Raw genomic sequence first — 27114 nt, forward strand, 5'->3', positions numbered from 1 at the left:
CCAAAAAAAAAAGTCACACATGCTGAGATCGGTAGTGAAACGTACAATGTATCAAAGAATCACAATACACATCGTTAATCGGCCCCCAAATCATGCGCAGAGCAGCCAAGCGTTATGTTAGCTGCTCTGCGCATGCCACAAACAGTCACAACACAGTCAAATCGCAAGCACATGGCTCCCAAATAAAAACAAAAATAAAAAAAAAGGGTCGGGAGGGGGCAAGGGCGCTCATCAGGAGCGTCCTGTACAGACGGCCTTGCCCCCCCCCCCGCTGCTCCCCACTTTCCGCCGCTCCCCCCACCCCGAAAAAGCAAACTTCTAGAAGCCCCTGCCCCCCTCCCTTCCTCAGTACTCTGTCACCTGTGCTCCGCCTCCCGACATCCTCCGTCCGTGCCCCGCCCCCTTTTGGGGTCGTCGCCGCCATTCCCCTCCTCCATCGGGCCCCCCTTCCTCTTACCGGGCCCGTGCAGCGCCTCTCTCCTCTGTCCGAAGGCGCTGCACGGGCAAGAAGAACGCTGAATCAGCTGATGCTTGCCTTCGCGATGGCGCGTCTTTCTCCTCCTGGGCCCGCCCCTGTCTGACGTCAGTAACCTACGTAGGTTACTGACGTCAGGGGCGGGCCCAGGAGGAGAAAGACGCTCTATCGAAGCTAGGCATCAGCTGATTCAGCGTTCTTCTTGCCCGTGCAGCGCCGTCGGACAGAGGAGAGAGGCGCTGCACGGGCCCGGTAAGAGGAAGGGGGGCCCGATGGAGGAGGGGAATGGCGGCGACGACCCCAAAAGGGGGCGGGGCACGGACGGAGGATGTCGGGAGGCGGAGCTCAGGTGACAAAGTAGTGAGGAAGGGAGGGGGGCAGGGGCTTCTAGAAGCTTGCTTTTTCGGGGTGGGGGGAGCGGCGGAAAGTGGGGAGGGGGCAGGGGCTGCTAGAATTTTGCTTTTTCGGGGTGGGGGGAGCGGCGGAAAGTGGGGAGCAGCGGGGGGGGGGGGGCAAGGCCGTCTGTACAGGACGCTCCTGATGAGCGCCCTTGCCCCCTCCCGACCCTTTTTTTTTATTTTTGTTTTTATTTGGGAGCCATGTGCTTGCGATTTGACTGTGTTTTGACTGTTTGTGGCATGCGCAGAGCAGCTAACATAACGCTTGGCTGCTCTGCGCATGATTTGGGGGCCGATTAACGATGTGTATTGTGATTCTTTGATACATTGTACGTTTCACTACCGATCTCAGCATGTGTGACTTTTTTTTTTGGTGCATTTTTCGTTATTTTAAAATCGTTAGGGACTTTAACGATTTAGATTTTTTTACGTTTGGTTGGTGCATCTGCCTCATAGAGAGAGAGAGTGAATTTGCGAGTGTGTGTGACAGTGAGTGAGACTGTGTGCGAGTGTGTGTCTGTGAGAGTGTGTGTGTCTGGGGCCCCCTCCCCCCTCCCACCCAGTTCCAGTGTCCCCCCTTCCTCCGTGTTCCAGGGTCGTCGTCCCTCCCTCCCTCTCTCTCTTCGCGTTCCCCTTTATTTTTTAGTTTTTGTTCAGGTGGTACATTCCCTCTCGTTCCCTCCTCCGAATTCCAGACCCCTGTCTCTCCGCCGTTCCATACCCCCCTCCCTCTGAGTTCCAGACCCCCTCCCTCCATCCAAATTCCAGACCCCTCCCTCCGAGTTACAGATCCCTCCCTCCCGCTCTCCGAGTTCCAGACCCACCTCCCTGTCTCCTCCCTCCCTCTGATTTGCAGAGCCCACCTCCCTGCCTTCCTCCGATTTGCAGACCCCCCTCCCTACGATTTCCAGACCCCCCCTCGGAGTTCCTGACCCCTGGACCCCCCTGTCACGACCCTCTCAAGCCCCCCTTCCCGCCGCCAAACCTCCCCCACCGCCGTCGCGTACCGGTGCTGGCGGGGGACCCCAACCCCCGCCAGCCGAAGTCTCCTCGGCCACGCGGTTTGGACGAATGACGTGATCAAGTTTGAATCAGTTTGTGCTTGTGCGTCTGACGTCTGACGCACGCACACAAACAGATTCCAACTTGATCACGTCCCCTGGGTTTTCGGCGTAATGCGTCCAGTGACGTTAGCTGGGGCTTCGGAACCCAAAGTTACGGGGACAGGCAGCCAGGCTGATAGGGAGGTGAGTAATATTATCTGTATAAATAATTCTCACCTTGAACATTCTGAAGCTCACTCTGTGGCAGGGACACACTGAAGCCCTGCACTGTTGGTAGGCTAGGCTGTCAGCACCACTCACTGTCACTCATGCACCACTCACTCTGAGTCATAGACCCACCCACAACCACGCCCCTTCCACACATAATTCGCAGTCCCAACGTTCTAAATGAAGCTGCAACTTCCTCTTGCATGATGGTGTAGATCAGAATTTTTCTTTTTCACCCAGGACTGTATGCCCCGCCCTCACCTCAAAACGCTGTGACGTTGAGGGCGGAGCAATGACAAATGATGAATCGCATCGCACAGCAGCCCCGCCCTCGCGTCAAAACATCATGATGTCGAGGGTGGGACATGAAAAAACAAACGATAAAACGATGTACTGCACTGCGCAATGCCAGCACCATGCCGTCCTTCCAGCCTGCCGCCCACGGAACAATGAAGCACAGACACAAACGGAGGGACGCCCCTTCCAGGCTCCGAAACCCCAGGGGAGAGAGAAAGCATCGGAGCCGCGAGGAACAGCAGCTTCGGTTGCGGTCAGCACCTCAGGAGGCTGGGGGAGGACGGGGAGCGGCCGCCACTGACAGGAGCACAGCGCAGCACCACTTAAACATAAACAGATTTGCATGCTTCACATCGTCCACACTGCCTGCTCAGTGCAGGAGACAGAGGCGTCAATGCATCAGTGTCACGTGAGATTCTAATTCCTCTCTTCCTTTTCCTTGGGTATTCCTCCTCTTTTTCCCTCGCACTACTTCCTCTGAACCTTCTAAAAGCCCTACTGGGCTACAGCATACAAGTATGTGAGCCACATCACGTCCTTTTCGTTTTCTACCTCGCAATGGATGATGACAATAAATAGCTTAGGGGCGTTCTCAACAATATCGAGATGAGAGGAAGAACCAGTGATTATAAACATAGCAATTCTCGCCATTGCCACCACAGGCATAGCTGTGGGAGGGAGGGACCCTGGACCCTGAAGGGGGGAGGGGGGGCCCCTGACTCCCACTCTCATTCTCTCACACACACACTCTCATTCTGACACACAGCCTCACTCTATGTCACACACACTCGCACATTCACTCTGTCTCTCTCACACAGTCACTCTCACAGACACACTGTCAAACATACACACTACGATGAAAACCATGCTAGCGCCCGTTTCATTGCTCTCAGAAACGGGCCTTTTTTTACTAGTATAGGATAAGACGTTTCATGCTGAGTCAGACCAAAGGGCATCTTAGGCTTTTCTTGTCTTTTAAGAGATTAGTGCTTAACCTAAACTTTTCAGCAGCATCCCTCAGTATTATTGGCTTCATATCACGTCTAATGGATGCAAGCCTGGAGTTACAGGGTGGCAAACATTCGCCCTGGGCCCCCATACTACAGAGGGCCCTAAAACCTCAGTGAAGGCATTTGTTTCCTCATCACAGACTTTCCAATTGTAAAAAGTGAATTTTAGTTTCCGCCCTGGGCCCCTAAATGTCTAACACCAGCCCTGAAGGTTATAAGGGCTGGAAAAATCCCAGATAACAGGGCCCTAAAATTAAAGGCTTGACTCTGATAATCTCCCATCCAACAGGAAAGACGCCACTGCTGCAGGTCAGGCAAAAGATGCTGGTCTGTATTAAACCAGATCCTTCATACATGCCTCTCTTTAACCTGACAAAACTGGTACGGCATAGAGGATTTATCTCTGATGACTCCTAAAGAATCACAACTTTAGCACAAAGGTTTGATATGTTAGATCTGCACAGGGATTAATTTCTGGGGGGAACAGCCTGGAACAGAGCACCAGGGGTATTTTGCACTGGTTGAGGGAAGAGAAGGGAAAGGGGTGACCCTGGAACAGAGAACAGTCACTGTATTTCCTAATCCTGCCCCATTTCTCCACTTGCTTCTAACCCCAGCTCCTCTTAACTCACTCGTCGCTCCACAGTTGCACTTCCCATTTTGGCTACAAATTAAGCCCTGGATCTGTACATAATTATATTACACCTGCAGGTAACCAGATGTCACAGATCAAATATTCTCTTTCTGCCTCTCATGTCCTCTAGGTAGAGCTATCTTTAAAACCCAGAGCTTGGACTTCCGGTTGGAGTATGAAGTAGGGAAGATGCAGGAAAGAGCTGCTCCGGAGCGCCTCAGATTATCTGCAAGTAATACCCCTGTTATCCCTCAGAGTGGATTGAGAGATTTAATCATTGGCATTGAGTGTACACTAAAGAAGCCAGAGGAATTAGTTCCAGTGGCAGATGGCATCTAAATCGCTGCGGAAAGACCCAAACGAGAAAAGCCGCACCAGTGAAACTAAGATGGCGGATAGGGCCATGTCGCCAATGCCTAGCTCCCTATGGGCGGCAGAGATTACGGAAGAGGTAAAGGCGGCGGTTGAACAGGTGGTGGGGAAGAAGCTGCAATTAATCCTGGACAAACTGGAAGGATTAGATGAGCGGCACGCAACAATGATAACAGAGTTACAAGCAGTACAGCAGAGAGTGGGACACGCAGAAGAGGATATCTTAAAAGTCTCGGAGGAGTAACCACGTCTAAAGACCCGACTCGCAGAGGTAGAAGCGAAGTTGGAGGACTTAGAAAATTGCTCCCAAAGAAACAATCTTTGCCTAGTAGGGTTACCGGAGGCACTGCCAGAGTGGGATTTGTGCACATTCCTAGAAAAATGGCTGCCTAAAGCACTCGCAAAAGCTGAGTTAACGGGATCCCTCCAGGTGGAGAGAGCACACAGACTGGGACAATGGCGAGAAGGATTGGGACAGGCCTAGAGTGGTCATTTTCAGGATCCTCAATTCGAAATGCATCCTGTAAAGAAATCACCTCGTTTTGCTCAGTATAGAGAAAAATGGTTGCCGCTAGTGTCATATTTCTGCTCCATCTCATGATGTGTGGTGTACTAGGTGTATATGCCCTATGCTCTGTTTTGCAACTTCCATCCCTCCTCCCTCCCCCTTTCTATTTTATTTTCTCTTTTTCTCTTTCTTTCTCTTTACTCTTTTCATGCTTCTCTCAATTTGGACTTGGTTGTTGTCTCTTGTTTGTGAGCTTGAGTATTGCCATGTGTGTTATTGAGCATTTCAAACTGTATTGTGAGCTCCTGTTTATTTAGCAAATTAATAAAGAAAATTTAAATATATAAAGTGTTAATTCTGCAGGCTCTGAGAGCAGGACAAAAACTTGAATACCAGGACTCACGAGTACTCTGCTTTCAAGACTTTTCAACCAAAGTATCCATAGCGCGAAAGAATTTTGCTCCTTTGTTGCACAAAGCTCTTTGGTTTGAAATATAAGTTCAGCTTGCTATACCCGGCTAAACTCAAGATGATTGATAATGGGCAAGCTATATTTTTTGATCGAGTGGAAGAGGCAAATTTATATGTGGACAGAATGCTGGCTGTCAAACAAGCGGGCTAAGGATTTGCAAGTAACTGGAAAGAGGAGGAATTGAAGCAACAGGACAGGACAGATCTTGTGGAAAGTTCAACCTATGTTTGAAGTTGTACGGAATGGGTTGTTGGAGTACAAAGATTTAAAAAAAAAAGGACTTGGGAAACATCGCCGAGATAATTGCACACACCGGGACATTGTCGCAGAAGATGAAGGCTTGAAATTGACTTTCGTATGAGGCCGAGAAATGAGGCCTGTGGGGGCGGTGAGCTTTAGAACTGGAAGAGGGAAGGGGGATATGATAACCAGTATTTTTAGGGCGGCGCTCCAACCACTGTAAAGCGGGAAGTTATGCAAAGAGGCATAAGAGGGATGAGGATAAGGGTGAAGGGGATTGGTAGGGGAGGAATGGAGGGGGGAGGGGAAGGGAGGAGGGGAAGGCGGGAGGGGGGAGGGAAGGTCAAGGGAACGTCCTGTATGCATGCTGTGTACTTATTGTTTTGGGACAGGAACGGAAGTTAGATTTAGAGGCTGATTGTTATGGGGGAGTGGAGGCTGGGACACTCTTGAAATGGGGATAGAGTTTCAGAACAACACTTTGACATGGAATGTTCTAGAATTGAAAAAGGTGTAACATGACTACATTGCAGGTGATGACATGGAATGTGGGGGGCATACACTCCCCAGTCAAAAGACAGAAGATATTGAAAACTTTGAATGATTGAAAGGTTTCAATAGCATTTTTGCAAGAAACGCATCTTTCGAGAGAAGAACATTCTAAGTTGAAGCAATGGTGGGTAGGAGAATTGTTAGAGGCTCCAGCAGTGGGGAAGAAGGGTAGTGACCTTAGAAAAGGTCCCAGTGTAGAGATAAAGCGTGTAGTGGTCGATCCGGGAGGGAGGTATGTCCTGGCCTCAGTAGTACTAGAACGGCAATTATTATTGTTATGTAACATTTATGCACCAAACACCTATGAAAAACAGTTTTTTACACAAATAATTCACAAGATGCATGCCTTGGAGGACATACCAGTCTTGGTGGGGGGAGATATGAATGATGTGATGGATCCTTCGTTAGACAGATCTAAACCGACGGGGTGAGAATTGGCCAGAATAGAGAGAGGCATTTCTAGACTGTGTGCTGCTCTGGAATTGGTTGACGTGTGGAGAACACTGTATCCTGTGGAGAAAGATTTTATGCATATTTCTAGGATTCATTTAACGATGTCTAGAATAGATTACATTCTGTCGTCACGAGAGCTATTGACAAAGGTGGAAGAAGCTCAGATAGGCCCAATAATGATCTCTGATCATGCTTGGGTGAGAGTGCAAATAAGGCTGGGTGAGGGAGTTCCCGTATTTGGGGCATGGCGCTTTCCGGCCTTTTTATACCGGGACAGTCAATATTTACCCTTTTTGGTAGACAAATGGCATGAATACAGAGACAGTAATGAGCAACACAGGGAGGATCCAATTCTCTTTTGGGAGTCGGCAAAGGCCATTCTCCGAGGAGAAATTATTTCCTATGTAGACTTCAAAAGGAAGGTCAGAGATGGGGAGGTGATAAGATTGGAGAAGCAGGTGACAATTCTTAGGAAGTAGTATGGGCAAGGGCACTCGTTGAGAATCAGGATGCAATTACTAGAGGCACAACAAGCCTTAAATGAATTATTGCAGGAAAGAGCACAGAAGTCGAGCATGCATTACAAATATCAGTTATATAGATTTGCAAACAAAAGTGGGAGGTTACTGGCTAGGTTAGCTAACAAGAAGGCTAGTGCTAGGAAAATACTCACAATGATGGATGATACAGGAGAGCGGGTCCATACTGATGAAGGAATAAATTCAATATTGGCGATTTTTTTCAGACAACTGTGTAAGCCGCAGGTGGAGATTATGATGCCTAGTGAAGCACATCTTACTAGCATGGAGTTGCCACAGGTGTCGGAGGAAGAGTTGGAAGTGTTGAATGCACCAGTTGCCGTAGAGGAGGTAGAATGGTGATCAAGCAAAGTAGATTAGGTAAGGCAGCGGGGCCAGATGGAATGAGACCTGAATTTTATAAAATCTTAGGTGCCGAGATTAGTCCATTGCTCACTATGGTATTTAATACATCCATACAACAGGGAGGCATGCCTGACCATCTTAATAGGGCACAGATTAGTGTATTGCCAAAACCGGGTAAACCAGTAGATCGCCTTGACTCATATAGACCAATTTCACTACTAAATGTGGGGACTAAGTTCTTGGCCAAGATACTGGCAAATAGGCTATCAAGATTTCTCCCCTCTTTGTTAATAGAGCCACAGGTGGGATTCACCTGTGGCAGAGTGATTGCTAAGAACATGCGACGCATATGGGTGGCGCTAGAAAGGGTGAGGATAGAACAGGCTCCAGCTCTGCTAATAAGCTTTGATGCCGAAAAGGCATTTGACAGAGTGGATTGGAATTTTCTTTTTGGAGTAGTGAAGGCCTATGGTATTACTGGTTTCTTTGCACAGGCGTTAAAAGTTCTATATACTGAGCCCAAAGCGCAAGTATATGCCAATGGGCTACTCTCTGAGTGGTTCCCAATACAGAGGGGAACGAGGCAAGGATGCGCGTTATCACCGCTCCTATTTATCCTCACACTAGATCCTTTATTGAGAGAGATTCAAGGCAATATAGCTATTCGAGGGGGTCAAAATTAGAGAGGTTACTTTTAAGACAGCTGCTTTTGCAGATGACCTGCTAGTATTGTTGAAGGAACCCCGTCAGTAGCTGCCAAATCTCATGGAGAGTCTATAGGAATATGGTGATTTGTCCGGATACCAATTGAATCTTATGAAATCAGAGGCGTTAGCTAGCACTGAAGAACTTAAGCGTGAGTGGGGGGATAGTTTCCCATTACGTTGGGCACAAGGATCATTTTGGTATTTGGGAATCTGACTGCCGATGGATATGGGCAGTGGTGTGCTGGTAAATGTTTAACAACAGGCTCTCTCCCCGGTGCCCCCCCCCCCCCCAATTGCAGAGCTGGGAGAGAGCCTGGGGGGTGGCAATGCATTACTCCAGGAAAAAAAAATTAAATGATTCCAGGTTCCAATCTAATTCATGTTTAATGTGCGATAAAATGCCATAAATAAGTAAATAAATACAAACTTTTAATGTTGAGCACCTGATTCTCAAAGTGAACATATTCCAAACACTATAATGAAAATAAAATTATTTTTTTCTACCTTTGTTGTCTGGTGACTGTTTTTCTGATCATGCTGGCCCAGTATCCGATTCTGCTGCTATCTGTCCTCTTATCTCCGTTTCCAGGGCTTCCTTTCCATTTATTTCTTTCCTTTCCTCCTTTCTTCTTCATTTCTGGTCCTCAGCTTCTGCCTATTTTCTTCATCCTTGTGCAGTTTTTCTCCTCTCTTCCTTTCCCCTCATCTCATCTCCTTCCTCACTCTTCCCTCCCCTCCATCCATGTCCAGCATTTCTTCTCTCTCCCCACCTCTCCCCTGCCCTCCATCCACCCATGTCCAGCGACTCTTCTCTCCCCCTGTCCTGCATTCACCCATACCTAGTGACCCTCCTTTCCCCTGCCCTCCATCCACCCATGTCCAGCAGTGACCCTCCTTTCCCCTGCCCTCCATCCACCCATGTCCAGCAGTGACCCTCCTCTCCCCTGCCCTGCATGCACCCATACCCAGTGACCCTCCTTTCCCCTGTCCTCCATCCACCCATGTCCAGCAGTGACCCTCCTCTCCCCTGCCCTGCATGCACTCATACCCAGTGACCCTCCTTTCCCCTGCCCTCCATCCACCCATGTCCAGCAGTGACCCTCCTCTCCCCTGCCCTGCATGCACCCATACCCAGTGACCCTTCTCTCCCCTCCATCCACCCCTCCCGAGTTGTTCACCGGCGACTTCTCCTCCCTCCCTCCGGATCCGTCCCTCACCGACCTGTCCTTCGAATTCTTCGGGGCAGGCAGTCTTGCCTGCCCGCTACCAGCACTGACTCTTCCCTGCCGGTTTGCGCTTCAAAATGGCCACCGAGACTTCAGCAGAAGTCTCGCGAGGCCACCTCTGGAAGTGTCACGTCCATTTTTAAAGCACGAACCGGAAGGGGAGAGTCAGCGCTGGTAGCGGGCAGGCAAGATTGCCTGCCCCGAAGAATTAGAAGAGTCAGGTCAGTGACGTGAGGGACCTGATCGGGCGATCGATCGGGCGGGAGGGAGGAGAGCCGGCTCGCACTAGGGAACAACCGGCTCGCAAGTTGGTACAAAATTTAGCAACCGGCTCTTGCGAGCCAGTGCAAGCCGGCTCCAGCACACCACTGGATATGGGCCAAATATATGATCTTAATGTTACCCAACTGCTAAAGGACATGAAAGACCAATTAATAAAGTGGTCCGCACTACCTTTGTCTCTGATGGGCAGAGTGCATATATATCACATGATAATTTTTCCACGTTGGCTATATACCTTACAAGCTCTCCCAATACAGTTGCTGAGACGAGATTTGACTGCACTTCGGAGAATTGTGGTGAACTTTTGTTGGGCGGGTAAGAAGCCTAAGATGAAATGGCAGCATCTGGTGGGGGCCCAGAGGCAGGGGGTTTGGGACTACCGGATATGTGTACGTACAATCATGCATGTTTATTACGCCACCTACGAGATTGGATCCTGGGTACTACCACCTATACAGATATGGCTATGGAGCGAGCATATTTTCATCCGTGGCATGTGAACTACCTATTACATGTAAAACGGGAAAAAATGCCTGAGAGGGTTAGACATAGTATGCTGTTGGGACCTTTGTGGCACTTATGGAGGGAGTTGCTTAAGAGGTGGGGACAGGATCCGTCCAATAGCGTATTACTTCCATTATATGGAAATGATGATTTTACACCAGGTAGAGAGAATGTTGTTTTCCGAAGACTTAAAGTTCAGGGAGTAACACTGCTAGAAAGTTTTATTCAGGAGGACGGAACAATAATCTCCGCAAATGATTTTAGGCAGAAATGTTCAAGGGGACCGGTAATGATCTTGGCGTATCATCAACTGTCTCACTATATACAAAGCTTTCTGAAAGATGGCTTATCGTTGGGCTTTGGGAAGAAGTTGAGGGAATTCTTAGAGGGAGATGCGGTCGGACAAGTCTCGGTTTCCTGGTTTTGTAGGGAATTGGAGAAAGGGCAACCAGCGAGGAAGGTGCAAGAGGTGGCAGCACGATGGAGCCAGGATGCACAGAAACTAATACCTGAGTGTCATAAGGATGTCACTTGTAGGGGTGCCACGGGTATTACACAGTGCAGATCTCCAAGAGTGTCGATTCAGAGCAGTACACAGAGCTTACTTCTCCCAAAGGCGGGCATTTCATGCAGGGGTAGTAGATAATGACAAATGTAAAAAAATGCGAGCAGGGGGGTGCAACATTTATGCATTGCATTTGGCAGTGCAGATATATTAAATCATTCTGGCACGATCTAGCTAAATTTCTTAGTGGGGTCTTAGGATTCCCGGTAGTTCTCACATTTGAAAGAATGATGTGTAGTGTAATTGGACAATGGAGAGCAGGCACACAAGGGGAACATATTTTCTTAAGTAAGTCTTGCATAGTGGGGAAAAATGTATTCTCAATCATTGGATTTCAGACATACCTCCCTCCTACTGGTATTGGAGGAATAAGCTCCACCAACTTATGTTATGGGAATCAAGGGGGGGCGAGACTCTCGTCAAAAAGACAGTGGAGATTTCTGGCCACATGGAAACCATATCTAAATAAAGTGTCTCCAAGAGCACGTAGTCAAGTCCTGGTTGCCATGGGGCAATACAGGGAGAAAGGAATCATAAGTTTTGGGGTACGCATACAGGATTTGGGAGGGTGGGTGGGATCATAGTGGGGACGGAGATGGATGGGATAGGAAGGGAGGAGGGAGATAAGGATTTATAATAGGAAACGATTAGTAAATCTAGACAGGGGGTTTGGAAGTGGAGTTGGGAAGGGGGGGGAGGAAATGTTAAAGCTTTGATGGTGCAATCAATGTATTGTCATTATTTAGAGTGTTTGTTATTCACTAGTTGTGTTCTGAGATGGTGGAATGTTAACTTTCTTGTGCCATCAATAAAAATTGTTGAACCTAAAACCCAGAGCTTGGTTTTATTTTTTTCCCCCTTTTTGAATCTTTTTAATAGGAAGCAGAGATTACATTTCCCCACGAGGGTGCCTGCTTACAGAGAACATTGGCCGCTGCAATGCCCCTGATCATGACAGAATTGACTGTATCCAGTGGCGTACCGAGGGTGGGCAGTGGGAGCGGTCTTCCCCGGGTGCACACACTGCAGGAGGGGTGCAGGGAGCGGCTGTCGGCTCCGCTGGTTCCCTTCTCCCTCTGCTGTTACTTCCTGTTCCGGTTCAGAGATAGCAGGAACCTGCGGAGCCGACAGCTGCACGGCTGCTCCCAGCACCCCAGCAGGGAAGAAGAAAGCACCCCGGGGGAGGGCGGGGACACTGCACCCGGGGGGAGGGGGTGCGCGCAGCAGCGAACCGCCCTGGGTGACAGCCGACCAAGGAACGCCACTGACTATATCAGAAATTGTCCAAGGTCTAATCTTAATCAGGTGGCAGGGTGTAGCTGCCTCTTTTCAGTAGACTTGTCATGAAAATACACACCTGTATGCACACACCGGCACACTGCCCATAAAACCTCCAGGGATTTCTACTAATATAATTTAAAATGCAATTTTCTATCTATTATTGACAGGCTATTCAATTCTTAATCCTGATGTTATCTTCAAGATTAAAAAGGAAGAGAAACATCTCACACAACATTATGAATTGGAGGGAAAAGAAAACATGAATGACCCCAGCATGAGTAAGTAAATGTTTGGTAATTAAAGGGATTAACATTTTCAGATCACAGGAGATGATGTGGAAACTTATAAGCTGCTTCTTACTATAATATTATAAGGCCATCAGTGAATCTTTGTTGACATGTTTGTTTTCTCATCACAGGTCTTCCGATTGTAACGTCTGTGTTCTCACTGAGCATTAAACAAGAAGAAGATCTTCCCTTCATGGAAAATCGTGAATCAGAGAAGCCTGAACAGATTCACCCTCCTGTAACAGGTAAGCGTAAAATTCACTTTTTATTTTATTTATTGTTTATATTCGTAAAACTGCCTTATGCACTTCAGGCAAATGATAGAACAGAGAACGTGAAATATAAATAATATCCAACAAGTACACTATAATAAAGACAATAAATAACAACCAGACCAAAAAGATAAATAGAATTAAAATACAATTTAAGATCAACAAAAGCACTAGAATAAACATTTTAAAAACAGAGGCATCCGAAACAACAAAGACAAATTTTATACAAATAAAGGCAGATGAAAATAATTAAGTCTTACAGATGGACCTTTTTTACTAAAATGCAGCAAGTTGGTTTACAATTATAGTGGCGGAGTAGCCTATTGGTTAGTGCAGGGGACTTTAATCCTGGAACTGGGTTCAATTCCCACTACAGCTCCTTGTGTCTCTGGGCAAGTCACGTAACCCTCCATTGACCCAGGTACAAATAAGTACCTGTATATACTGTGTAATATATAGGTACAGCTTTGAATGTAATTGCAAAAAACACGGAAAGGCAGTGTTTCCATATCATCATGCTGATCAATCCATAGACTGATGGGTTGTGTCCATCTACCAGCAGGTGGAGATAGAGAGCAATCCTTTTGCCTCCCTATATGTGGTCATGTGCTGCCGGAAACTCGTCAGTATGTTCTCTATCTCAGCAGGTGGTGGTCACACACAGCAGCAGCTCTGGCTAGGTCTCCAAGCCTAATTCTTAGGTTTTGTCGAGTACCTGGGGTTGAGGGCTCTTCTTGAGCAAGTGCAAACCTGGTGGTGCCAGGTCCCTCCTTTTCTCCCCTCCTCCCGCTGGCTCCGTTAAAAAAAAAAAAAATTTTGGACTTCCTTTAAGGGCGTTTATTTCAACGTTTATATCAGCGTTTATTGCAGCTGCTCACTGGGACACCAGTTCGTTACAGCTCGGAGCAAGAAGCAGGTAATTTTTACCTTTTGTAGTGGGCAGGGGGTTCCCTGTTCGGTCTCCACGTGGCTTATGGCGTCGGAGTGCGAGGGCGTGAAGAATCGCTCCCCGGACCGCGTGTGCACGTCTAGCAGGGATGCGGGAGTTTCAAAGCCTGAATCGCCTTTTTTGGGAGTCAGTTTGGAGTCCGGTCAGTGTCCCGGTTCTTCCTCCGGTGCGGCGGTTTTTCCCGCCATAAGCGCCCATCCCCCGCTGCTCGCCCCCCCCCCCCCCCCCCCCCCATTTTGGCTGGCCACGTTGCTTGGACGGCTTCTTCTTGGGCCGCCCTTGTGGTGGGAGACGTTAATGCTATGGTCGCCCTTTATTCGGGCGACGGCAGGAAAGCGGCAAAAGTTAAGCGCCGTTCTTCCCGCGCGGCTCCTCGGAGTTTCGCGCCGGACGCCATTTTGGATGCGCAGCATGTTTCTCCCCCGCTCTTGCGAGCGCCGGTTGAGGGTGCGTCTAGGGCCGTGGCCCAGGCTGCAGAAGTGCACAGTCTGGGGGGTTTCTCCCCTGAGTTCATTTTGCTGCTGCATCGGGCTTTTCTTATGCAAAATGCTGCCCCTGCTCCCCTGTCTGATAAGGGGGTTGAGGCCTCCGGAAGCAAACGCCCTCGGGTGGATTTCCAGGCCCTAGAGGACTCTGTCTCCTCTGATGTAGATGAGGGCAGCGTATCTGAGTTCTCCCAACGGTCCTTTGGGGATTCCTTGGAGGAGACGGATTCCCGCTCGGATGGAGCAGATGACCCCTCTGCAGCACGGATCTTTTGCTCAGAGGATTTGCCCAACCTGTTAGTGCAGGCCATGAGCATTTTGAAGATTTCCTCTCCGGAGGACGTCTCTCCCTCAGCCTCTGCTGGCTCTGCCATTATGCTGGGGACGAAGCGCCCGCCTAGAACCTTCCACGTGCATGAAGCTATGCACACCTTGATTTTGGCTCAATGGGATTTCAGTGGCTAGGGCTATGTCCCGCCTCTATCCTCTGCCTGAAGGTGAACGGGAGGCCTTTCTTTGGCCTACCATGGATTGCCAGTGGAATGTGACATGGCCCTAAAGGACGCCCAAGTCAGAAGATTGGAGGCGGCTTTAAAGTCGTCCTTCGAGGCGGCTGCTTTAAGTTTTCAGGCCTCAGTTTGCGGCTCCTATGTGGCCAGGGCGTGCCTGACGATTGTGCAGCGGGCTTCCCCCTCGGATCCTTCCTTGAGGGCTGATTGGACGGCCCTGGAATCGGGCTTGGCCTACTTGGCAGACTTGCTGTATGATGTCTTGAGGGCCTCGGCTAAAGCTATGGCTCAGACAGTCTCTGCTCGGCGCTGGCTTTGGCTGAAGCATTGGTCTGCTGACCACGCTTCTAAGTCTCGCCTGGCTAAGTTGCCTTTTAAAGGCAAGCTGCTCTTTGGGGTCGAGCTGGACAAGATTGTGACCGATCTCAGCACGTCCAAGGGCAAGAGGTTACCGGAGGTCAGGGCTCGGGCCAGTGGTGGCCGCCCCGGTTCCTCCAAAGGGCGGTTTCAGGAAGCCCGTCGGTATCGCCCGGGCAAGTCGGGCTCCTCTGCCCCCTCTTCCTTCAAGAGGAACTTCTCCCCCAAGTAGCATTCCTTTCGCAGAGACCGCCGTCCCGGAGGTGTGTCCTCCGGTCCTCCCCCAGGGTCTCGTCCCCAATGATGGGGCCCTGGTCCATGGCCCAGAGCAGATTGGAGGACGCCTATCCTCGTTTCTGGGCGAGTGGACCTGGGTAACTTCAGACGCTTGGGTGCTGGAAGTCATCAGAGACGGCTACAAGCTAGAGTTCTGCCGACCCCTAAGAGACGGGTTTGTGCATTCCCCCTGCAAGTCTCCAGTCAAAGCTGTGGCAGTGCAGCAGACTTTGGACAATCAGATCCGCCGGGGTGCGGTCGTTCCGGTGCCAGAAGATCAGCTTGGCAAGGGACGTTACTCCATTTACTTTGTGGTACCAAAGAAAGGAGGTTCTGTGCGGCCTATCCTCGACCTCAAAGGGGTCAATCGGGCCTTGAAAGTTCGACACTTCCGAATGGAGACTCTCCGCTCTGTTATAGCGGCAGTGAAGGCAGGGGAGTTTCTGGCATCCTTGGACATCAAGGAAGCTTACTTGCATATTCCCATCTGGCCTCATCAACGCTTTCTGCGTTTTGCAGTCCTGGGCCAACACTTCCAGTTCAGAGCCCTCCCGTTCGGGTTGGCTACTGCTCCGTGGACCTTCTCCAAAGTAATGGTGGTCATCGCGGCCTTCCTACGCAAGGAAGGAGTACAAGTCCATCCTTATCTGGACGACTGGTTGATCCGAGCCCCCTCTTATGCAGAGTGCGGCAGAGCTTCAGACCGGGTGATTGCTCTTTTGAGCTCCCTGGGGTGGATCATCAACTGGGAGAAAAGCCAGCTGCGCCCGACTCAGTCCCTGGAGTATCTGGGAGTTCGTTTCGACACCCAAGTGAGCAGAGTGTCCCTGCCAGACAATCGGATTGTCAAGCTTCAGGCTCAGGTGGACCAGTTCCTAATAGCCTCTTCTCTTCAGGCTTGGGACTATGTGCAGCTGTTGGGCTCTATGAAGGCCACGATGGAAGTAGTGCCCTGGGCCAGGGCCCATATGAGACCTCTACAGCACTCTCTGCTGCAGCGATGGACTCCAGTGTCGGAGGATTACTCTGTGCGCCTTCCCTTGGATCCAGCAGTGCGCAAGGCGCTGAGCTGGTGGCTGAGGCCAGACAAGCTGTCCGCAGGAATGCCTCTTTTGACCCCGGAGTGGGCTGTCGTCACGACGGACACCTCTTTGACGGGCTGGGGAGCCCACTGCTTGGGAAGGACAGTGCAGGGGCTCTGGTCTCCTGCAGAGGCAAAGTGGTCTATCAACCTCCTGGAACTCAGAGCCATTCAGTTGGCGCTTTTGGAGTTTCTCCCGGTACTGGCGGTGAAGCCAGTACGGGTCGTGGCGGTGAAGCCAGTACGGGTCCTGTCGGGCAATGCCACGGCTGTGGCCTATGTCAATCGCCAGGGAGGTACCAAGAGCGCCCCTCTAGCCAAGGAGGCCATGAATCTATGCCAGTGGGCGGAAGCGAACCTGGAACAGCTGTCGGCGGCCCACATTGCGGGAGTCATGAATGTCAAGGCGGACTTTCTCAGTCTTGGACATCATGAAGCGCTGGGGCCAGCCGAGCCTAGATCTGATGGTGTCATCGGCCAATTGCCAAGTGGCGCGCTTTTTCAGCAGAGGACGGGACCCTCGATCTCTGGGAGTAGATGCTCTTCTCCAACTGTGGCCGACACAGGAGCTTCTCTATGTGTTCCCGCCCTGGCCCAGGTTGGGCAGGGTGCTAGACCGGGTGGCAAAGCATCCGGGCCGGATAATCCTGGTGGGTCCGGACTGGCCCAGACGTCCCTGGTATGCGGACTTGATCAGGCTCTCAGTGGACGGCCCTCTGCGGCTGCCAGCGGAGCGGGGCCTGTTGCATCAGGGTCCCGTGGTGATGGAGGATCCCTCCCCCTTTGGTCTTACGGCCTGGCTATTGAGCGGCAGCGTCTGAGGAAGAAGGGCTTCTCAGACAAGGTCATCGCCACTATGCTGAGAGCGAGGAAGCGCTCTACTTCTACTGCTTAAGCCAGGGTTTGGCGTACCTTTGCATCGTGGTGTGAGGCAGGCTCTCTTTCTCCCTTCACTGCTCCAATTTCTTCAGTGTTGGCGTTCCTGCAAGAAGGTCTGGAGAAAGGCCTGTCGCTCAGTTCCCTTAAAGTCCAGGTAGCGGCTCTGGCTTGCTTCAGGGGTCGCCTGAAGGGTGCTTCCCTGGCCTTGCAGCCAGATGTGGTGCTCTTTCTCAAGGGAGTTAATCACCTACGCCCTCCTCTGCACTTGGTGGTGCCTGCGTGGAATCTCAATCTAGTGCTAAGAGCCTTGCAGAAACCGCCTTTTGAACCCTTGTCGAGGGCATCTCTGAAAGACCTGACGTTGAAAGCAGTCTTTTTGGTGGCTATCACTTCAGCCAGACGAGTTTCCGAGCTCCAGGCGCTATCATGTCAAGAGCCCTTCCTGCAGTTCACTGAGGCAGGAGTGTCTATTCGCACGGTGCCTTCCTTCCTGGCCAAGATTGTTTCTCGTTTCCATATGAATCAGCAGCTCTGCCTACCCTCCTTTCGTAGGGAGGACTACCCAGAGGAGTACTCTGCTCTCAAATATCTAGATGTGAGACGAGTCATCATCAGATACTTGGAAGTGACCAATGATTTCCGGAAGTCGGATCATCTGTTTGTGCTGTTCGCAGGTCCTCGTAAGGGTCTGCAGGCATCCAAGCCTACAGTGGCACGATGAGTCAAGGAAACCATTACAGCGGCTTATGTGGCCGCAGGGAAGGTGCCGCCTATCCAGCTGAAGGCTCACTCCACTAGAGCACAGGCGGCCTCGATGGCAGAGGCCGGGTCCGTCTCCTTGGAAGAGATTTCTAAGGCGGCAACTTGGGCATCGGCTCATACCCTCTCCAGTCATTACCGCTTGACTGTGGCTGCTCGGGCGGAGACCCGGTTTGGAGCTTCAGTGTTGCAGTCAGGGATTTCTATGTCCCGCCCTGGGTGAGTACTGCTTCGGTACATCCCACCAGTCTATGGATTGATCAGCATGATGATATGGAAGGTAAAATTATGTATCATACCTGATAATTTTCTTTCCATTAATCATAGCTGATCAGTCCATAGCCCCTCCCAGATATCTGTACTGTTTATATTCTGGTTGCATTTCAGGTTCAAGTTTAGTCTTCAGTTCCTGTTCAGGAGGATCTTCGTGTTCACGTTTTTTCGATTGAATTCTTCTGGAGTTGAGACGATTTTGTGTTACAGTGAGCTGCTGCATTCCTCTCCCCTCCGTTTTACGAGGCTGGATTGAGACCTAAATTCTGCCGGCGCTCCCTCCCGCTTCGTGCGGCAGTAGGGCAGCCTTATATCCCTCCCGCTTCGGCGGTGTTAGGGTCAGCCAGCTCCTCCCGCGGTTGCGGTCGCAGGATAAGCCAGATCCCCCCATATCGGCGGGTGTGGTGTCCCTCCCCCGCTCCGCGGGGATGAGCTGGACGGATTCCCCTCCCCCACTTGTGTGGGGATGAGCTGGGTTGACTCCCCTCCCCTGTTTTGGCGGTGGTGAGCTGGGCAGAGTGTCCCTTTGTGGGTGTAATTCTCTAAGTGCTGAGTCCTGCGGATGGAGCTTTGATTTCGACATACTGAGGAGTTTCCGGCAGCACATGACCACATATAGGGAGGCAAAAGGATTGCTCTCTATCTCCACCTGCTGGTAGATGGACACAACCCACCAGTCTATGGATTGATCAGCTATGATTAATGGAAAGAAAATTATCAGGTATGATACATAATTTTACCTTCCCTATTTGAGATTCTACATGGAATATTGCTAGTGGAGGAGTAGCCTAGTGATTAGTGCAGCAGGCTTTGATCCTGGGGAACTGGGTTCAATTCCCACTGCAGCTCCTTGTGACTCCAGGCAAGTCACATAATCCTCCAAATAACTACCTGTATATACTATGTAAATCACATTGAATGTAGTTGCAAAAACCACAGAAAGGTGGTTTATCAAGTCCCATTCCTTAACAGCAACTAATAAGTGCAAAGGCTGTGTGGTAACTGTTTGGGATGTGCCCATCATATTCTTTTTTTCTGTGGATAACACTCTCATCCTTCCTGTCTCATCAGCTCATAACCTTGGGGTCATCTTCGACTCCTCCCTCTCCTTCTCTGCACATATTCAGCAGACTGCTAAAACCTGTCGTTTCTTTCTCTATAATATCAGCAAAATTTGCCCTTTCCTTTCTGAGCACACTACCAGAACCCTCATCCACATTCTTATCACCTCTCGCTTAGACTATTGCAACTTGCTTCTCACAGGTCTCCCACTTAGCCATTTCTCTCCTCTTCAAATCTGTTCAAAATTCTGCTGCACGACTAATATTCTGCCAGTGTCGATATGCTCATATTAGCCCTCTCCTCAAGTCCCTTCACTGGCTTCCTGTTTCCGCATACAGTTCAAACTCCTCTTATTGACCTGTAAGTGCATTCACTCTGCAGCTCCTCAGTACCTCTCCACTCTCATCTCTCCCTACATTCCTCCCCGGGAACTCCGTTCACTGGGTAAATCTCTCTTATCTGCACCCTTCTCCTCCACTGCTAACTCCAGACTCTGTTCCTTTTATCTTGCTGCACCATATGCCTGGAATAGACTTCCTGAGCCAGTACGTCAAGCTCCATCTTTGGCCGTCTTCAAATCTAAGCTAAAAGCCCACCTTTTTGATGCTGCTTTTAACTCCCAACCCTTACTCACTTGTTTAGTACCCTTATTTTATCATCCCCACCTTAGTAATTCCCTTATCTCTTATTTGTCCTGTTTGTCTGTCCTAATTAGATTGTAAGCTCTGTCGAGCAGGGATTGTCTCTTCATGTTTAAATGTACAGCGTTGCATACGTCTAGTGGCGCTTTAGAAATGATAAGTAGTAGTAGTAGTAGTCTTTGAAGTTATTGTGCTGAAAAATTCTTTACCGGACATTGGGGTCAATTCTATGAAGGTGCAGCTAACAGGAGCCTGAGGTAAGAGCACTTAAGCCAGCCATTGAGTAGATTCTGGAGATACACATGTAAGTTACAATATATTCCGTAAGTTACGTGAGAAATTGAGTGCCTCTGCCCAGACTCTGTCCATGTATGGGCCCACCTGGAATAAACTAGATGGGCTGAAGATAGGACCCGAAGTGGTGAACTGGTTGACAGGCAGACGCCAGAGGGTGGTGGTGAATGGAATTTGCTCGGAGGAGGGAAAGGTGAGTAGTGGAGTGCGTCAGGGATCGGTGCTGGGGCCGATTCTGTTCAATATATTTGTGAGTGACATTGCCGAAGGGTTACGAGGTAAAGTTTGCCTTTTTGCGGATGACACCAAGATTTGCAACAGAGTGGACACCCCGGAGGGAGTGGAAAACATGAAAAAAGATCTGAAGAAGCTAGAAGAATGGTCTAACGTTTGGCAATTAAAATTCAATGCGAAGAAATGCAAAGTGATGCACTTAGGGAGTAGAAATCTAAGGGAGACGTATGTGTTAGGCGGGGAGAGTCTGATTGGCACGGACGAGGAGAGGGATCTTGGGGTGATAGTATCCGAGGACCTGAAGGCGACGAAACAGTGTGACAAGGCGGTGGCCGTAGCTAGAAGATTGCTAGGCTGCCCCTGTACAAGACGTTGGTGAGGCCCCACCTGGAGTACTGTGTTCAGTTTTGGAGGCCGTACCTTGCGAAGGATGTCAAAAAAATGGAAGCGGTGCAAAGAAAAGCTACGAGGATGGTATGGGATTTGCGTTCCAAAACATATGAAGAGAGACCTGCTGACCTGAACATGTATACCCTGGAGGAAAGGAGGAACAGGGGTGATATGATACAGACGTTCAAATATTTGAAAGGTATTAATCCGCAAACAAATCTTTTCCGGAGATGGGAAGGCGGTAGAACGAGAGGACATGAAATGAGATTGAAGGGGGGCAGACTCAGGAAAGATGTCAGGAAGTATTTTTTCACGGAGAGGGTGGTGGATGCTTGGAATGCCCTCCCGCAGGAGGTGGTGGCGATGAAAACGGTAACGGAATTCAAACATGCATGGGATGTGCATAAAGGAATCCTGTGCAGAAGGAATGGATCCTCAGAAGCTTAGCTACAATTGGGTGGCAGAGCAGGTGGGGGGAAGAGGGGTTGGTGGTTGGGAGGCGAGGATAGGTGAGGGCAGACTTATACGGTCTGTGCCAGAGCCGGTGATGGAAGGCGGGACAGGTGGTTGGGAGGCAGGAAAAACTGCTGGGCAGACTTATACGGTCTGTGCCCTGAGAAAGACAGGTACAAATCAAGGTAAGGTATACACATGAGTTTATCTTGGGCAGACTGGATGGACCGTGCAGGTCTTTTTCTGCCGTCATCTACTATGTTACTATGTTATATGTTACTCACTCTCGAAGACGTGCATGTACTTAGAGTAATGCGTCGGGACCCTAAGACTTACAACAGCAGGGCTTTATTCGCTTCCCTGTCCTTTTCAGGACGTTGGGCTTGATAGACCTTCGGTTTGTTCCAGTATGGCAATACTTATGGCTTATTTTCGAAAGTGATCGCCGGCCATCTTCCGACATAAATCGGGAGATGGCCGGTGATCTCGGAAAAGCGGCGAAATCGGTATAATCAAAAGCTGCTTTTTTGACAGCATCGCCTCGCCGGCGAAAGTTCAAAGGGGCGTGTTGCCGGCGAAGCAAAGGCGGGACATGGGCGGGCATGGGCGTGGCTACCAGATGGCCGGCTTTCGCGGATAATGGAAAAAAAAAAGCAGCGTTAAGCAGTATTTCGCTGGCTTTACTTGGTCCTTTTATTTTCACAACCAAGCCTCAAAAAGGTGCCCCAACTGACCAGATGACCACTGGAGGGAATGGGGGATGACCTCCCCGTAGTCCCCCAGTGGTCACCAACCCTCTCCCACACGAAAAAAATAAAAATAAAGCACTTTTTTGCCAGCCTGTATGCCAGCCTCAAATGTCATATCCAGGTCCCTGACAGCAGTATGCAAGTCCCTGGAGCAGTTTTTAATGGATGCAGTGCACTTCAGGCAGGCAGACCCAGGTACACCCCCCCCCCTACCTGTTACACTTGTGTTGCTAAGTGTTGAGCCCTCCAAACCCCCCCCCCCAACACCCACTGTACCCACATGTAAGTGCCCCCCTTCACCCATAAGGGCTATGGTAATGGAGTAGAGGTGTGGGGAGTGGGTTTGGGGGGGATTTGGGGGGCTCAGCACCCAAGGTAAGGGAGCTATGCACCTGGAAGCCTTTTTTTTGTATTTTTTAAACATTTTTAGACGTGCCCCCTAGGGTGCCCTGGCATGTGAAGGGGACCAGTGCATTACAAATGCTGGCTCCTCCCACGACCAAATGCCTTGGATTTCGCTGGGTTTGAGATGGCCGGCATTTTTTTCCTTTATCGCTGAAAAACAAAACCAGCCATCTCAAACCCGGCGAACTCTGGCATTTGGCCGGGCTAAACCGTATTATCGGAAAAAAAAAAGATGGCCGGCCATCTTTTTCGATAATACGGTTCCGGCCAGCTGTTGCGCTGCCGCCAAAATAGATCGCCGGCCATCTATTTAGCCGGCGCCTTTCTATTATGCCCCTCTATATTACTAATGTACTCCTTTTAGTTTTTTCAATAAGTTTATTTTTTATGACATAACACACACATAAATGACCTATAACCTTCTATACAGTCTTTGGAACTCACTCTTTCAAACCTTTCACTTCACCATTCAGCCATAATACATACTATAAAAGAGTTAAAGGTTTAACCAACGTGGCCCAATTGCTCCCAACGCATTACAAATGTTTTCCAAGCAATTACATATATACCATGCTGTTCCGTTGTTAAAAAATCAAGGGTTAATGCCCCTGATCAAGGGTCAATACCCTTATGTCCTTGCATTGTCCATATGAGATATACAAAATTTTTTTTGTAAAAATAATATCAGCAATGGAAAATACAGTTCTCCAACCAAGTGAACTCCTTCAATTAGCAAGATATCCTCACGAATTAGCTCAATGGCTCAGCAGCTTGAAGAGGGCTTCCTTATGACTGCATCAAACTTTCAACATTTGAATTCATTTTAGCTCCTCTTCAGCTCCTCGCTGTAACGACAAGGAAAAAAGATCTAAAGACTGCACATACCCACACATTCATCCTAGCAATTCTTTTTCTCTCCTCCCCCTCCCCCTTACGTGTCCCGGCAGCTTTTTGTCTCCTGTAGCCCTCGTGTTTCTGGCATGTTATTTTCCATCCCCCCTTCTCTGGCAACCCTTCGAACTTGCCTGTACAGACAGCATCCAGCATCAGTATAATGGTATGAATATACTGTATGTATTTCTTTAAACATCTGTTCAGGTTTTACAAAATCATGCTATCTACCAGCTTTAAAAACTGACCCAATTGTAACTATATTTTTCTAAAACAGGCTCCCCCAGCGTCAGACCTGATATCTTAATCCGATTTAAGAAACAGGAATTCAGGACCGAGACCCAGGGATCTAAGGAAAGAGGAAAACTTCTCAATACAGGCACATGTGAAGACCTGCATGAAACAGGTGATGTGGCTTGGATTGAATGAATTCTGGATCTCCAGCAGGGTGTGGCAGAGTTTTGATTAGCGAAGGGCGTCATTGCAGAGAGAGGAGATTCAAATACGATGCACAGAACCAGCAGGATGAGATTGGATATGGTCAGTCTCCCTCTTTTGATATGCCATTGACCACCTGTTCCCATCTACTTGCAGCACAACTTCCTGTCATATGGAATGTTAGCCTAGAAAATGTCTTCTTTAAATAATCACATGTTGTAGCTGCCTATATATGTGCTTGTCCATAGATGTAAAATTAATGATGGTACTTTCATTTTTCTCCAACAGAACATGGATATAGGTATAATAGTAAGAAACTGAGATTGTGCAATGGACAGCAGAGGGAGGAATGCAAACAGAAAGACCCCTCCAGAGATAGCCCAGATGCTTCTGCTGAGTGTGAAGGCAGCAGCAGTAGAATAACAGCACCCAGGATGAAAGATAGAGCTGAAAATAGAGAAAGATCAAATGCACAAGATACAAATTCCAACTGCTGCCAAAGCCTTGTACAAACTCAGGGACGAAAAGAAGGTGAGAGACCCTTTAGAAGTGCTGATACTCAGGAAAACGTAACCACAGACTGTCATTTTCTTGAAAAAGACATAATCTTGCATAAGCCCAAGGTTCCTTACTCTCATACTATAAGCAGAACTGACAAAATTGTAGACACTATCACCCAAGAAAAACTGTTTAAATGTTCTGCATATGATACATGTTTCAGTCAAAGTATCAATATACAACAGCATAAAGTGACTCACACAGGACACAAACCATTCAAATGTTCTGAATGTGACAAATGTTTCACTCAAAAAGGTGTTTTGAAACTGCATAAAATGATTCATACAGGCTACAAACCATTTAAATGTTCTGAATGTGATAAAAGTTTCAGTCGAAGATCAAATTTACAACAGCATAAAATGAGTCACACGGGACAGAAACCATTTAAATGTTCCGAATGTGACAAATGTTTCAGTTTTAAAGGTAAATTGCAACAACATATGATGACTCACTCAGGACACAAACCATTCAAATGTTCTGAATGTGATAAGTGTTTCACTCAAAAAGGTGTTTTGAAACGGCATGAAATGATTCATACAGGCTACAAACCATTTAAATGTTCTGAATGTGATAAAAGTTTCAGTCGAAGATCAAATTTACAACAGCATAAAATGAGTCACACGGGACAGAAACCATTTAAATGTTCCGAATGTGACAAATGTTTCAGTTTTAAAGGTAAATTGCAACAACATATGATAACTCACTCAGGACACAAACCATTCAAATGTTCTGAATGTGATAAATGTTTCACTCAAAAAGGTGATTTGAAACGGCATAAAATGATTCATACAGGCTACAAACCATTTAAATGTTCTGAATGTGATAAAAGTTTCAGTCAAAGATCAAATTTACAACAACATAAAATGACTCACACAAGCCACAAACTATTTAAATGTTCTGAATGTGACACATGTTTCAGTTTTAAAGGTAAATTGCAACAACATATGATGACTCACTCAGAACACAAACCATTCAAATGTTCTGAATGTGATAAATGTTTCACTCAAAAAGGTGTTTTGAAACGGCATAAAATGATTCATACAGGCTACAAACCATTTAAATGTTCTGAATGTGATAAAAGTTTCAGTCGAAGATCAAATTTACTACAGCATAAAGTGACTCACACAGGACAGAAACCATTTCAATGTTCCGAATGTGACAAATGTTTCAATTTTAACGGTAAATTGCAACAACATATGATGACTCACTCAGGACACAAACCATTCAAATGTTCTGAATGTGATAAATGTTTTACTCAAAAAGGTGTTTTGAAATGGCATAAAATGATTCATACAGGCTACAAACCATTTAAATGTTCTGAATGTGATAAAAGCTTCAGTCAAAGATCAAATTTACAACAGCATAAAGTGACTCACACAGGAAAGAAACCATTTAAATGTTCTGAATGTGATAAAAGTTTCAGTCAAAGATCAAATTTACAAAAGCATAAAATGACTCACACAGACCACAAACCATTTAAATGTTCCGAATGTGACAAATGTTTCAATTTTAAAGGTAAATTGCAACAACATATGATGACTCACTCAGGACACAAACCATTCAAATGTTCTGAATGTGATAAATGTTTCACTCAAAAAGGTGTTTTGAAACGGCATAAAATGATTCATACAGGCTACAAACCATTTAAATGTTCTGAATGTGATAAAAGTTTCAATCAAAGATCAAATTTACAACAACATAAAATGACTCACACAGGCCACAAACCATTTAAATGCTCCGAATGTGACAAATGTTTCAATTTGAAAGGTAAATTGCAACAACATACGATGAATCACACAGGAAGAAACCATTCAAATGTTCCGAATGTGACAAATGTTTCAATTTTAAAGGTAAATTGCAACAACATATAAATGACTCACTCGGGACACAAACCATTTAAATGTTCTGAAAGTGAGAAATGTTTCAGTCAAAATGGTGCTTTGCAAAGGCATGAAATGACTCACACAGGTTGTAAACCATTTACATTTTCTGAATGTGATGGTTTCAAAGAGAAAATCTACAACAGCATAAAATGACTCGAACAGGACACAAACCATTTAAATATTCTGAATGTGATAAATGTTTCAATTGGAAAAGCTCTCTAAAATTGCATAAACATAGTACCATAGTAAATGACGGCAGATAAAGACCTGTACGGTCCATCCAGTCTGCCGAACAAGATAAAATCATTTTACAAGGTATGTAATACTTTATATGTATACCCGAGTTAGATTTGTCCTTAAAATGTACACTCTAGCCCATCCCTATCTATTCAGTCACGATCAGGGCGTAGACCGCAGAAGTCTGCCCATCTCCCATTTTGTTTCCCATTTACCGGCGTTGCCACCCAATCTTTGCTAAGATTCCGTAACCATTCCTTCCACGGGCCACAAACCATTTAAATGTTCTGAATATAGTAAATGTTTCAAATAGAAACGCCAGCTGGAACTGCATAATATGACTCACACTAAAGATAAAACATTTAGTGTGAGATGACTCACACAGAAGAGAAGCAATTGATAACTGCAGCCCAGGACAGCTGATTACAGATGAGATGTTTGAGTCTGTAAAAAAGAGCTGAGGACGGTTACTACTTCTCCATGCCCACAAGGTCATCTATAAGAATCAGTGTATGCCAAGACTGTATATTTCTAGAACTGAAGGAGAAATGGACCTCATAGAAATAGATTATATAGAGAGAGCTACTATCATAGGCCTTCTTAACTGAGGCTGTCCTCAAT

The 27114-nt window shown here is 47.8% G+C and overlaps 1 protein-coding gene across 1 annotated transcript in view; it reads left to right on the top strand.

Annotated features, from left to right (window-relative positions):
- LOC115466428 (zinc finger protein 493-like) overlaps window positions 1-26572 on the top strand; it is a 102703-nt gene extending 76131 nt beyond the window's left edge. The window contains exons 8-9 of the mRNA XM_030197646.1: window positions 20449-20455; window positions 24543-26572. Of these exons, the coding sequence (XP_030053506.1) occupies window positions 20449-20455; window positions 24543-26244 (1709 nt within the window). The 3' untranslated portion in view covers window positions 26245-26572. The remainder of the gene's footprint in view (window positions 1-20448; window positions 20456-24542) is intronic.
- Window positions 26573-27114: the final 542 nt, after the last annotated feature.

Source organism: Microcaecilia unicolor, chromosome 3, assembly GCF_901765095.1.
Source record: "Microcaecilia unicolor chromosome 3, aMicUni1.1, whole genome shotgun sequence".
NCBI lineage: Eukaryota > Metazoa > Chordata > Amphibia > Gymnophiona > Siphonopidae > Microcaecilia > Microcaecilia unicolor.